The 14,515-nt window shown below is 35.6% G+C and overlaps 1 protein-coding gene across 1 annotated transcript; it reads left to right on the forward strand.

Moving 5' to 3' along the window:
- The first annotated feature begins 3,839 nt into the window (after nt 1–3,839).
- On the forward strand, nt 3,840–13,540 carry fshr (follicle stimulating hormone receptor). The gene is made up of 10 exons (XM_026222659.1): nt 3,840–4,378; nt 6,971–7,042; nt 8,449–8,523; nt 8,700–8,771; nt 8,937–9,011; nt 9,182–9,262; nt 9,761–9,829; nt 9,925–9,999; nt 10,200–10,385; nt 11,810–13,540. The coding sequence occupies exons 1-10, from the start codon at nt 4,194–4,196 to the stop codon at nt 12,930–12,932; spliced, it is 2,013 nt and encodes a 670-aa protein (XP_026078444.1). The 5' UTR covers nt 3,840–4,193; the 3' UTR covers nt 12,933–13,540.
- The last annotated feature ends 975 nt before the right edge of the window (nt 13,541–14,515 follow it).

The raw sequence follows: 14,515 nt of genomic DNA on the forward strand, positions 1-14,515 counted from the left end.
GCACATCACTAGGAAAGCAGAATGCCGTAGCCTACGCTGTGTGTAGGCAGATAGCACAAGGCTCCAGGCAGATAGACATCAGGCTATGAACATCCAAATCACAGCTTGCAGCTGGCTCAAAGCGAAGTACAACATCCAGAGGTGACTGACTGTGAGGGCAAATGGGTAAACGTTGTTTCATTTTAAAGATATAGATGGATTAGGGTTCATTTCCCCACATAAAACATGTATGCTTTGCAACATAGCGTAAACTTTGTGATATTATCAACATGAAATCTTACTCTGCTCATCCATACATATAACACAGGGTTTTTTATTGTAAGCAAACATGAACAGTAGCACAAATGTAGGTTGACATGAATAGGTTACAACAGTATTGCCATGAGCAGCTACAGCACAGAAGGGTGTCTGGCGAATGGGCCTGGTTAGTTTCACTTGTGGTTCTCTCCTGCCCCCTGCTGACCTGTTGTGTGTAACGACAATGCAATGTCAAGTTCAATCTGCAGTGCTGGTGATGATATGCAAATGAACATTTTTATTATTAATAAGTCTTTTTTTTTTGTCTTGTTTTTCAGAAAACATATCTGATCTACTTGAGCATTAATGTTTGGAATATAATACAACTTTGCACAGATAATATCATTTTTAAACCAATTTTTTACCCCGCAAATATTTTTTTCATATTTTAAACATTAACATCAATCATCAGTTTATCTTCTTTTAAGCATGCTATTTATTATTAGGGGTTTTTCAAAACACAAAAATTAAAACGAAATTTTAAAAGGAAATATCAAAGTGGATTCAAAATATTAATAAAAACAGTAATAGTATATAAATAATGTTGGTATTATTATGTAAGTATGTCACATGTATCTGTTACATTCATTTTTTGCTCACCTTGACCTTTTATTACAGTAGCTCTGTGGTTTCCTGTGCACTCTGTTGTGTATTCACCTGGGCTTGATAAGACAGGAACGGTTCTCTGATTGCCTAACCCACCCAGCTATTTTTAGCACCTTCACCATCTTTATCATCAAGGTAAAATAAGAATTTAGCTGAGAGGGCTTAATTACGTATTTCACACAGATGCAGCGACAGAGTCTCATTTCCCCGTTTCCTCATTCTCGCTTTTGGGACTCTGTAGTAATGAAACAGGCATTGACCTAAATATTCACTTTGCTTCACTGTTGTTTCTAATTATTGCAGCATTGTATGCGTTTAGAAGCATCTAAAGCTCCAATTATAATGTGGGAATTACATTTTAAATGAAAATATTATAGTCATAATTTAACTGCCACTAATTTCTTCGACTCCCAAGACTTGGTGGGAAACTAAAAATATGACTAAATCTTTAACGGATCCAGGTATACATTCTTCAATTTAGTATAGTCCTGATTTCTATTTTAACAAACAAAACCTCTTTATTGCTGCAAATGGAGTCAATACGGCATAACTCATCTTCATCATTTATTTACTGATAATTGTAATGAATGCACACCGGAAATGAGAGATCCAAATGCAGTGTTTTAATGGGTTATCCAAAAATCAATATCCAAAAACAGGCAAGAAGTCATAACCATAAATCAGTCCAAAACAAGAAACAAGAAGAACAGGAGAAAGCCAGGTGACGGAAAACAAGGACTCCATGAAACAGATAGAAACAGACCGGTTTATATAGATAGGTGAAGATGATGAAAGTGGAGACAGCTGAGTGCAATTAACAGGTGTGCAATTAACAGTGAAGAAAGGCACAAAGGCTTGTGGGAAAATGTAGGGCCTGCAGTGGGGTGACAATGGGGAAGTGAGACCACTAGAGAACACACAGAGAAACACAGACCAGACACTGTGACAATAATAAGTTTATCTCCTTCAAAGATTTAATATTCATTTATGCTATTCTTAAAAGAGAATCTATTCCTTGTTTACATATAAAGGAGGAAATCAGGAATAATATATATATATTAAAATTACGATATGCTTCAACCTTCTGCATTTGTCACTCAGTTCAGAACAGTTTTGCCTTCAAAAAGAATGTTAATAAATAATAATAAATGTATAATGCTGATAAATAAATCATATAAATTAATTCTTAGTATAGATACATTGATTTACCTGAAAAATGGGACTCAGATTTATCTCTTTCCCAAGATTGTAATGTCTGGCCACAAATTGGTAAAAATATGGAAAAATTAAAAAACATTTTTTTATTATTATTATTATTATTCACCCATCTGTGTTCAATGTAACCTCTGTACCTATAGATACTTACCTCCCCTCCGTATGGTATTGTAGTTCTGTTCAGAATTTTTGGTTGGGCTTTAAAGAGAAATTGCATATTCTACTTGGAATTGAAATACTATTTTCTCCTTCATTTTGTTTGTAACCCAGAAAGCAAGCAGTTTCGGCCCAGGTCTGGCCCACATCTGGCCAGAATACATGGTAATGAAAAGAATGGCTGCTTTTAGGAAAAATGTTAATATTTTATGTGGAAAATATAGCATTATAAATATGCTTTTATTCTTCCTTTTAGCCCTTCGTGTGTGGGGAAATACTATTAGGTACTTACTATCTGTTGAAGGCCGGATTTTTTATGAATTAATCTATATATCTTATATTATTAAATATGTATAATTGCGAATTGTATACTGAGCGACTGAGCGTTTTTTTCCTCTCCCTTTTATGTGTACTTGTGTGTTAATATATGTCTTTTGTGCATTGAAGTAAAATGTGTAATAATAATAAAAAAAAAGAATACTAAATAAAACAATAATAAAAATGCTTCTCAAAGGGAACCATGTTTAAAAAAAAAATCCAACATTATAGTATGTTTTTCTTGAAGCCACGACAGTTGAATTCTACGTTCAGGTCAAATAAACAGAATTTAGCAATAATAGCAATAAAAACACCCTTCCCCTACTAACTCCTCCTCAAGGTTATCCATTTTATAAAGCCCACAGTTGAACAGCTCTCTGGCATGGCTGCATTCCAAACACCGCACTTTTAACACAACTACACACAAGCAGCAATGCACAAATGCACAACAATTAAAACAAATAGATTTTTTTTTTTTTAATGGCGGTCAAGCTTAGAATTTTAGCAGTAAAGATTATTATTACATTTACCACAATTTGAAATGAGAAGAGATTGAGAAAGATTCAATTACATTATGAGTTACATTATGTTACAATTAGTTTTGTAAATAAGTGTTAGTTTAACCAATCATTGTAAAAAAAAACACCCTAAGAGTCCTATGACTAACTTTAAATGGAAACTTGAATGGAAATCACACCAAAATGCCATCCCATAATGCCCGGATGTCACCACATTTTTACAAAGAATTACTTGCGATCCAATTCGTTCCATAAATTTTACTCAGCTTTCATTTAGCCCCACTTTATTTTATGCATCTTATGCATCTGTGTCTAATTAATTTTTATCACATTTTAACTGCACTGGAATAAGCTGAGAGTGCGCGCGTGTGTATCTGTTTGGTGTCAGTGTCTGAACACGCAGTCCACTACTATCAAACTTGCACATGTCAGACTCAAACAAAGTTTTAAGACTAAACAGCTCAGGTCATTCCCTGAGTAAGACCAGCACTCACTAGCCAACTAGCATCAAACCGGCTGTAATTCATATAATGACAAACATTACAGCTTCCCATACATGTCATTCAGAAAAGGAATTTGTACACAAGCACACATTTTTGAAAAGCGAAATAACTACCAAGTAGTTCACACAGTGCTTTCAACAAAAAGTAACAATGGTAGTAGCTTCGCAATGAATATTGCCAATGGGAGACTGCTTTATATGTAGCTTTTCTGGGACTTTCAGAGCTCAGTATAGATGGGGAGGACCGCATTCACTTTTTGAAGAAAATGATGAGATGAGAGAAATAAGGATTTGGAGGGGAGGAACGAACAAAACATTTGTTTGTTATCAGAGGACCTCTCTCCCAAGGTCTCCCTTGGCTCTGGCTGTAGGGCTTCTGACCAGAACGCCTCTCAGAAAAAGATCAGCCTCCCTACGGCTTCACTAGAACAGACCACTACGACCAGAAAACACCACTCAAACAGACTCTTAACGCAGACTAATCTTCTCCCAGCCCTCACCTGAACATCAGCGGAGCCCAGGACACACTAAAGGCCTCAGTTCACAAACACTGTACAAACCATTCCACCTGGAAAGAGAAGATGACAAAGAGGATGGTCTTGTTGATGATGCTGTGCTTTAGTCTTGGCTGGTTCGTGTCACACGCAGAAGGCACGCTTGTTGGATCTCATTTCTGCTCATTCAATGGTTCGACTTGTAATTTCTTCTGTCTTGGCAATAATGTCCATGAGATGCCAAGACATATACCGGAAAACACGACTTTTGTGTGAGTATAAAAACACACACACGTTACAATGCATGTATAGTTATAACATCTAGATACAGCATTTCACATTAGAAACATCAGTTGAAATATTATGATGCTTCCTAGCTCTGGATGTTGTAGCTATAGTATGTATTTGTTTATATTGTTAACTAAAACCATGAAAAAATGTTTTCATGAATTGAAAAATAATTTTAAATAAAAAATTTAGATGTAAGATATTAATTCTCTAAATAAATAATGAATGCATATTATATATTATAAATAATTAATAGAAATAAATATTACATATTAGATAAAAAAAAATAAACACATGTCGCATTGGGAACTAACTGAAAAAAATATGATTATATAATAAATAATTAATATAAATAAATATTAGATTTTAAAAAACTTACTACAATTACTCAAATTAACAAGTATACTATAAAAATAAACTAAAAATAAAAGGAAAATATTTAATTAAAACTTAATTATAAATATTAATAAACATTATAATATTATATAAATAATACCAAAATAATACTGATATGGTGATCTCATATGGTAAAATACAAGTATAAAATGTAAGCACATAATTCAGTATAATCAGTTTTATTAAAAATATAATGATTACAAGTTACTCTAAAATAGTATTAAACAACAGATAATTAAATTTTAAGACTTTTCACGTATTACATACAATTATTTTATTTAGAATTTTCTCTAATTCAAAACAAACGATACTGCATGATATTAAATGAACTTTTTCTACATTTATTCAATAAATAAGACTTTTAATGAAACCTAATAAACGTAATGAAAGTGATGAACACCATTCAAAAGCTTGACAGTCTAATTAAAAACCCGAGATTCTCAGTGACATTGTTATTGTTCCAGAGCTTGTTATTGTGGTTCGGAGAGAATGTGATTGACAAGGAATCTTTTGCGAGTCCCCAAATATTTTTTGTAATCTCAAGTCTACCGTTCCTCATACAAATTCTCAAGCCTGACATGGGGGAGTGTGTTTTTAATGTCAAATGCTTTTCTTGTGTTCCATGAAGTCATTTGTTATTTCAACCAGTCAAAAAGAGAGAGGGGTAAACATGAAGATGAAATAAAACCATCTTTTGTTCCACAAGCAGGTTAATCAGGATTGATTCTGTTTTGCACTGACTGCCATTCAGTTTAGATAAGTTTGCCCAGCTCAATCTATCTGAAGATGCCCACCGGGATCACACATTTCAACCTGACAGGGCCTTTGAGCTCTGAGCCTCACTATGGCTGTCTGCGCTTTGGGTTAATTACTTGATTTTTCCATTTTGGAAAAAGCACCAAGAGCTTTTCAGCTTGTGTGTCTCAGCGTGTCAGACTCTGTACTCAGGACTGCAAGAACGAACAGTGCTGTGCTTGATAGGAATAGTTCATGCTGCAGATGTTTTCTCTCTTTATAACTGTAAATATCAAGGCAAATGTCTGAAACACTGCACTCTTCTGTATTGTGTAATTTCTGCACCACTAAAAACACCAAACGGAATTACATCAGGCATTTAGCTAACCCCACCACAAACCCAGTCAGGAACAAATAAGTAAACATAACAAGGATCAAAACAGTCAAACTATGATGTAACAAAGATCTGAATCTTTCATATCTGTATCTCTTATACCAACACAATTTACTTAACCACATGCTTTACAAGGCATTCATGTCCAGAGTGCTTTGTGTTATTGTTCTGTCTGCGTTTCTGAGGGATTACAGGAATGAATATCCCCAGGAAAAACACACAGACGCTAATGACAGCATGCAATAAGAATTACACACAAATCTTGACAGTAAATAGATTATTTGCAGTCTGTAAATAGGCTACTGGCAAATGTGTTTCCATTTCTCAAAACATTTCGCATCTTGAATGACCTAGTTTCTGCTATGACTCATTCTGCTTATACTAACTTTCATGAGAACCTATTAGATTCCTGAAGTGGAAGATTGGTGTAAGTTCACAAATATACTTGGAAAGAGTTTTTTAGAGCATGCACGCGCACACACACACACACTAACACTCATATTCTAAATTTAAACTAGCCCAATCTCATGAGAAAATGAAGCTGGTATGGCTTGAAAGCATGAATCTGTGCAATGTGATTTATATATATGAACTTATGATTTTAAGAGGGGAAAAAGGTAAGCATGAAAGTCCAGATTCATGCTAATTAGCCTCCAATTTGCCAACATGTAAAACAGTTACAAATTGCCATGAGAGTGTTTTGATTTCAGCAAGTGTTTCTGCTTTTTATTGTCAACATTATAATGGAATGGAGAAAGACCAAATAGGAGAATTTGTAGCATACTTTCCATTCAAGTAAATAGCAGTTGTGGAGGTGCCCATTACCTAGAAATTCTCACCAAAAGGGTTGCAGTATCTTCTGACTTATTAAATTAGATTCAAATTAAGTGATTGGCGATCTGGTGAAAGCAGGAAAAAACTGCTATTTCTGAAATAGAATCATAATACCACATTCACCTCTGAAAAGATTGTGCTATTTATAACTCTAACACTTTGATGGTAACAAATTGTTGGATGGCGAATCACATCTCTTCTGTCTAATTTTGAGCAGGGAGATCAAGCTGACAGAGATCAGAGTGTTTCACCGAGCAGCCCTGTCTGAACTACATGAGCTGAAGAGAATGTGAGTGCAAAGAGTGAAGGACACCAAGCTGTTTACTATTAAAACTTGGAAGTGTATTTTCAGCAAGAAACCACATGGAGATTAGAAAGAATTCAATCAATTATTTAAAACCTAGAGCAACTGCTACTGAATGCTCACAACTGCTCTTGGCTTTTGGCTTAGTTTTCACTTAATGCAAAACCGCATATAAACACATGATATTTAGTCTTGTTTGAATATGTTTAGACTTTGATATGGAACATTATGTTTAACAGTGACCCAAACACATATGTATCACAGTATCAAAACTGCAAAACCTGAGAGAGAGTGTTTTTTTTTTCTTATTCAGAGATATATATACAGTTTTAATATATATATATATATATATATATATATATATATATATATATATATATATATATATATATATATATATATATTATAAATTAATATATATACACATATGTATGTAATTTAATTTATAATATATATATATATATATATATATATATATATATATATATATATATATATATATATAATTTAATTTTTTTACTGAAAATTTACCTCAAGCCAACCAAGATGTAGATGAGTTTGTTTCTTCATCGAGACAGATTTGGAGAATGTGTGTGTCCAGTGAATGGGTGCCATCAGAATAAGAGTCCAAACAGCTGATGAAAATGTCACAATAATATACAGGAAATCCACAAAACTCAAGTCTATCAGTTAATATCTTTGAAAGGGAAAAGCTGCATGTTTGTAGGAAACAAATCCATAATTACGGTGATTGAACTGGCAAAAATCCCTAGTAATGTTTCCTCCAGTGAAAAAGTTAAATTAAAAAACCACGGACATATTTGTTTTGAACTGTTTTCAGATGTAAATGGTGTTTGATCTGTGCATATTTCTCTCCTGATTCAGATTTTCACAGGAGAAAGCAATTTTATAGATAGAGGATGTGGATAGATATTTTAGCTAGAAGTGATTATTTGAAGTTCTACACGCATTAATGATGGATTTGTTTCACACAGCTTACTGCTTTACAAGATGTTAACTGATGGACTGGAGTCTTGTAGATTCCTTGTGGATTATTATGAACTGTTTGAACTCTCATTCTGTCGGCACTCATTCACTGTATTTAATCCATTAGTGAGCAAGTGATGTGAAGTGATGCTATTCTTTTTTGCAAATCTGTGACACTGAAGAAACAGACTGATATACATCTTAGATGGCCTAAAGGTGATTATATTTTCAGTTAATTTTCATATTTGGATGAATTATTCCTTTAAAGAAATCATCAAGCAAATAGTGCGCACTGTGCATCGTGGTTTTTAAGATTTTGTAAACATTTTGTCATATTGCAACCAGTTTTTATAAAGCTTTAGACATAATATCTGTTGCTATATGATTATTATTTTTCTTCTCAGAGTGGTGTCGGAAAATGGTGCTCTTGAGCGAATTGAACCCTTTGCTTTCTCTAACCTGACAGAGCTACAGGAAATGTACGTTGCTGCACTACGTGTGTAAATTACGTCCAATTACATTCTTGTCAAAACATTTTATTTTAGTGTTTAAAAATAGTATGTTAAAATTGGAACCAAAATCTTTAGTAAATAAAATGAAACATCATTTCTAATAATATGAAAGATCATTTCTATATATCTATCTATCTAATCAGAACTATTACAAAATCAAAAAACCTCGTGACGCTCAAAGATGCCTTCTGGAGACTTCCAAAGCTACGGTATCTGTGAGTTCTTTTCTGTCTTCATTACTCTTGTCTAGTAAACTCTGAATCATTGTGGTCTCATGCTGGGGTTCAGCAATTTAAAGGGAGTATATTACAAAGACAAAATACAAATGTCTCTCTGATGTATTACATTCATTAATCTTGTCTGTGTGTGTGTTCCTTTAGGACTATATCAAACACTGGTCTTAAAGCCCTGCCTGATTTCTCCAAGATCAACTCCGCTGCTCTTGAATTTCTTTTGTAAGCCTCTACTCATGCTGTCACTGTCTTAATGTATATTTTTTACTTGGTTCGGCTGGATTCATATAGAAAAAGCATACAAATTGAAAAAAATTAACAAAGAAATGATCGTATAGTACAGCTGACCTATGTTAAAAAATAATCTATGCTATATCAAAACTATGTTACAGTGATCTACAAGATAACATTCACATAGATAAGATTCCTCGTAACGCTTTCCTCGGATTGACCAGTGCCACCATAACTGAGCTGTAAGTATGCGACTGTGCGATTGAGTTATTCTTTATGTGAGAAGTCAATAATATGATGGGCTGTTGAATTATTGAAAAAGCATGCACACACTTAAATTGAATAAAGTTTGTCTTGGAGTGCATAACAAACAATAAACTTATTTATCTTAATTCTATTCCAGCAAAATTATATGTAATTATTTATTTTTATTTTTTTATATCATACACAAACATTGAACTTTTAGTTACCAGATTAATTAGCACATTATATTAGAATATTTTTACTGTATATAAATGCTGTTCTTTTGAACTTTTTATCAATTCAAAGGATCTTGGTTTTCACAAAATAATATTAAGTAGCACAACTGTAACACTGATGATAATGAGAAATGTTTCTTGAGCACCAAATCAGCATATTAGAATGATTTCTGAAGGGTCATGTGACACTGACTTCTTAATAAAATTAAAAAAAAAAAAAAAACCTACCAACCGCAAACTTTGAAAACTGTTCTCTTGCAGGAGACTAACAAAGAATGGGATCCGTGCGTTAGAGAGCTATGCATTCAATGGTACCAGAATTGAAAAACTGTGAGTTCTGTTACATCTTTTATATATTCATAAATTAGCATCTCACATAAAACCGCTAATCTTTCATCTAACCAGTGTCTCTCTCTTTCTCACAGCTTTCTCATGGGAAACCAGCAGCTGAGTCATATCGACAGATATGCCTTTAAAGGAGCTGAAGGCCCCATCGTTCTGTAAGCATGAACAACTCTGACTTTCAACAACAATACAACTCACCAGCTGGAGCACCACACACCCACTCTGTGTCCTCAGGACAAAATCTCACAGCAATGCCTGTTTCACTCACACTAACCTCTGTACCTGCTTTAGTTCAACAACAGGGTAAATACACCCAATCCGGCAGTAGACATTGAAATAGCTGCTGTCATTACAGGGACATCTCACATACAGCTGTCCACACCCTGCCAGAAAACATGCTGAGGACTCTTAAGCTTCTGACGGCCATCTCTGTCTACTCTCTAAAGAAGCTTCCCAGCCTGGAGCTGTTTACTGAGCTCACGCAGGCCAACCTGACCTACCCCAGCCACTGCTGTGCCTTCAAAAACTTCACTAAAAACAAGTCAGTTACACACTGCTTTAAAAAAAAAGTTTATTCTGTCACAATCCTTATATCATTCCAAAACTCTGTGGTTTTCTTTCTTTTACAAAAGGAGATACCTGGCAGAATGTTCACATTGCTCTCTCCATACAGTGTTATTACTTATTAGATGGTGCAGAAGCTGCCAAAATCACCAAAAAGCACCATAAAAATCTGAAAATTTGGTATGATTTTCATTTAAATGAGCATCTGTTAAGACACAAATATTTATTTATTTTTTCTAATCCTTCTATCTTCTAATCTTTTCTATCCACTCTGAATAAAGCTGGCTATCCAAGATTTGCACCTTTAGTCAAATGCCCAGAGCCACTGTTGTTACATAAAACTAAGATTTGGTGGCACTCACGAACAAAGTATTTTGCTAAGCAACAGTGAATCTGGAACCGACTCTCTTGTCTCTGCATTTTTGTGTTTGATATGGTTTAATCAAAGCGGCAACCTACTGGTCTCTCTAGAAACCAAAACAAAAGTGACTTAAACTACAATTCATCGAAAAGAGAGTCAGTATCATAGACCCACCATTGTTAAATGCCCAACTTTACAAAAATATATATGTTACAGCCTGGTACAAAAAGTGGTTTTGGTCTATATAGCTAATTTTGCACTTAGTGACAACTGTGAGAGGAGTGATTATATATATATTTTTATATTTTCGATTATCAAGGAGTGACTGGCTGCCAATATGGGGACAGCTGACTCCGCCCACTTTGGGCTTCAAAAATGCTCCTCAGAAACCTACAGGTGACATCACGGACACTGCGTCCATGTTTTTATACAGTCAATGTGTCTAATAAGCACTATAGCTTATTAAAAAAAAATTGAACAGCTGTTTGAAAGTATGTAAACATAGTTTTCATTCCTTTCTCCTCTGTGACAAGCAGGGGTCAGAAACAGAACATTTTGCAGCATTTTGAGTATCGTAGTAATTTTGGCCTTTGCGCCACCTACTGTCAGAGAGTGAATTTGCATTTTCATTAATCCTGTCGGATGTTTTCTTCTGCATTGGTCTGAACAGGCAAATGACATGCAAAAATTGGACCGAATATTTTTGTAAAACATCCAATACAATCTCATGGCAATGCATAAATATTTAACCTTTTCCCACGCTCACCGCGGGACACCCCTCAAGCGCAAGGCACCAGTTGCCCTGGCCTAAGGACGGCCCTGCCTTCCCTAAATACCAAGTTTTCTAAAGTCAATAAGAGACCAAAAGATTGTACTGGACAGCTTTTATGATGCTTTTTTGTCATTTGTGATTCACTTTCATTGTTTGGAAAAGAGACAAAGAGGATTGAAACAACACGAGGTTAAGTAAATGGTGATGGAATATTTTCCTTTTCTTGGAAACTCATCTATACTCTCATATCTTATTTCTGTTTTCACAGGTCTGTATACAATCAAATGTGTAACAATTCTGGTGCCCCATTCCTAGAGCCATACTTTTTTGAAGACCACTGTAAGAATGTAATAAAAGTGACCTGCTACCCCACACCAGATGCGTTCAACCCCTGTGAGGACATCATGGGTTTTACATTCCTGCGGGTTCTAATCTGGTTCATCAGTATATTGGCCATCGTGGGCAACTGTGCTGTCCTCCTGGTGCTCCTTTCAAGCCGCTACAAACTGACTGTTCCTAGGTTTTTAATGTGCCACCTGGCATTTGCAGACCTTTGCATGGGCATTTACCTGTTGATCATTGCTGCAAAGGACATTGACACACAGTCCCGCTACTACAACTATGGCATCGACTGGCAGACGGGAGCCGGGTGCCATGTGGCAGGCTTCTTCACGGTCTTCTCCAGCGAGCTGTCTGTTTACACTCTGACTGCCATTACTCTGGAGCGCTGGCACACCATCACGTACGCCATGCAGCGGGAACGCCAGATGCGCCTGCGCCATGCCTGCGCTATAATGGCGGTTGGGTGGCTGTTCGCCCTGCTTACTGCTCTGATGCCTGTTTTTGGAGTGAGTAGCTACAAGAAGACCAGCATCTGCCTGCCAATGGATGTAGAGACGGTGATTTCACAAGGTTACGTGGTGCTGTTGCTTATTCTCAATGTAGCTGCTTTTCTAATCGTATGTGTCTGTTATATGCGCATCTACCTTACCGTCCACAATCCCACCTTCGTTCCTGCCAACGCAGACATGCGTATAGCAAAGCGCATGGCTGTGCTCATCTTCACTGACTTCCTGTGCATGGCTCCCATCTCGTTTTTTGCCATCTCCGCAGCCTTAAAACTACCGCTAATCACCGTTTCTCACGCCAAAGTCCTGCTAGTGCTTTTTTACCCCATAAATTCCTGCTCGAACCCGTTTCTCTACGCCTTCTTCACCAAAACCTTCAAGAGGGATTTCTTCATTCTGACTAGCCAATTCGGCTGCTTTAAAACACGTGCACACATTTACCGCACAGAGATCTCTTCAGGGCAAAACGGAGCCAAGGTGCCTTCACCAAAGACTAGTGATGGGACACTGTATTCCCTTGGTCAAATCGCCCAAGTGTACTGACCACGTATCAGTCCACCAAAATATGCTGCTTGGACGTTGAAATGAGGATAAATAGGGAAAAACATGGAATCTGGATATGAAATTCTTGAAGGTTTCTATGGTGTGGAATAGGGTAAAGGCATCTCATATCGATAGTGCTCGACTTCTCTGGTCAAACGATTCAGATGTCTTTAGAAGTAATTCGACCATTTACAAGATGCTGCTTGATTGGCCTTTGATATCCTGATATCACCGTATTCTTGATGTCCAGCATGCATTAATGCGCCAAAATTAAGATTAGGTGATATCTTTACTATGAATAATCTAGATCTCTACATCTTTTAACAAGGATGCACCATTATTAGGCATGCAGCAAATGAATTAATACTTCTGAAGCGTTCTTGTGAAAAAGTTATTACATTTAAAGGTATAGTTAGTATAATGAAAATGTTGTCATCATTAACTCATTCAAACTTGTATGTGTTTTCTCTTGTGTAAAACAATGTACTTTTTTTTTTTTTTTCTGGTCCATACAATGAAAGTCGATGGGATCCAGTGTTGTTTTGTATTAAACTGACTTTCATTATAATGGACAAAGACAACTGAAACACTCTTCAGAGTAACTTTTGAGTTTAAAAAAAAAAAAATAATAATAATAATAATTAAAAAAAAGTAAAAAAAATAAATAATAAAAAAAAAGACAAGGAAAGAAATTGTGAATCATGAGGAGTGTGTTTGGTATATTTGTTCATGTATAATAGCTAAAAACAGTAGTCTTCATTTTAAAAAAATAAATACACAATATAAAAACCTCTTGATCCATTCAAACTGTTTTGTTGTCTTATTTAAGTTCTCATGTGTGCTGAAACTAAAAATACATTTATAGCCCTAGCCATCACCCCTTCTTATCACAAATATTTCAGTCCTTTAGCACTGCATGGAATGATTTGTTCAAGGTCACAATAACCTCGCAGGCCAACCGCAGTATGAGAGAGGATCTCAGAGAAAGTATAAGAGTGTTAAGTTGAATGGACTTATGGTACAGCTAATGAATCCTTCACTGGACATCTACAAGAAAGTAAAGCGGAGTCTGCTTACATGAATCAGGCACAATATAAATTCCAAGTTAGGAGAGTTTCCCTCTCTCCAAGTCTTGACTCTGTTATCTTTGCACCTGCAATAATGTTTAAGCTCTGAGACAGAGAGCTGTTGTTCTGCCTTTTTCTTTTTTTTTTCTTTTTTTGGCGGCAGCAATGTTTGCCTCAGTGTTGGAGTGGAGCAATGGGAGTGTGTGGCAGTTACAGCAGCTGTGCAATACAGCACCTTGAACTCAAACCTCAGATGGGCCGAGGAAGTCCACACACACAAAAAAAAAAAAAAAACGAGGAATCTGTTATGAAGATATGGCTCATGTATCAAGGCCAGGAGTTCAATACCGCAAGTCAAGGGAACAGCAGACTGTGAGCAAACCACACACAGAGAATGCAGAGAGCAGTTACTGCGACCATTATAACTTTCAAATCATTTTAAAAAAAAATACATTTTAGGAGATAATCATTACTTCTAAAAACCCATGCCTGTAGGCCTACTTTACATTTAAATTC

This window comes from Carassius auratus, chromosome 37 (genome assembly GCF_003368295.1).
Source record: "Carassius auratus strain Wakin chromosome 37, ASM336829v1, whole genome shotgun sequence".
Lineage (NCBI taxonomy): Eukaryota > Metazoa > Chordata > Actinopteri > Cypriniformes > Cyprinidae > Carassius > Carassius auratus.

Excerpts from the sequence above, each read along its gene's own strand:
- fshr (XM_026222659.1), top strand. The coding sequence starts at position 4,194 with ATGACAAAGAGGATGGTCTTGTTGATGATGCTGTGCTTTAGTCTTGGC. Across the intron at positions 8,524-8,699 it reads CTGACAGAGCTACAGGAAAT|AACTATTACAAAATCAAAAA; the intron begins GTACGTTGCTGC and ends CTATCTAATCAG. Across the intron at positions 10,000-10,199 it reads GCTGAAGGCCCCATCGTTCT|GGACATCTCACATACAGCTG; the intron begins GTAAGCATGAAC and ends CTGTCATTACAG.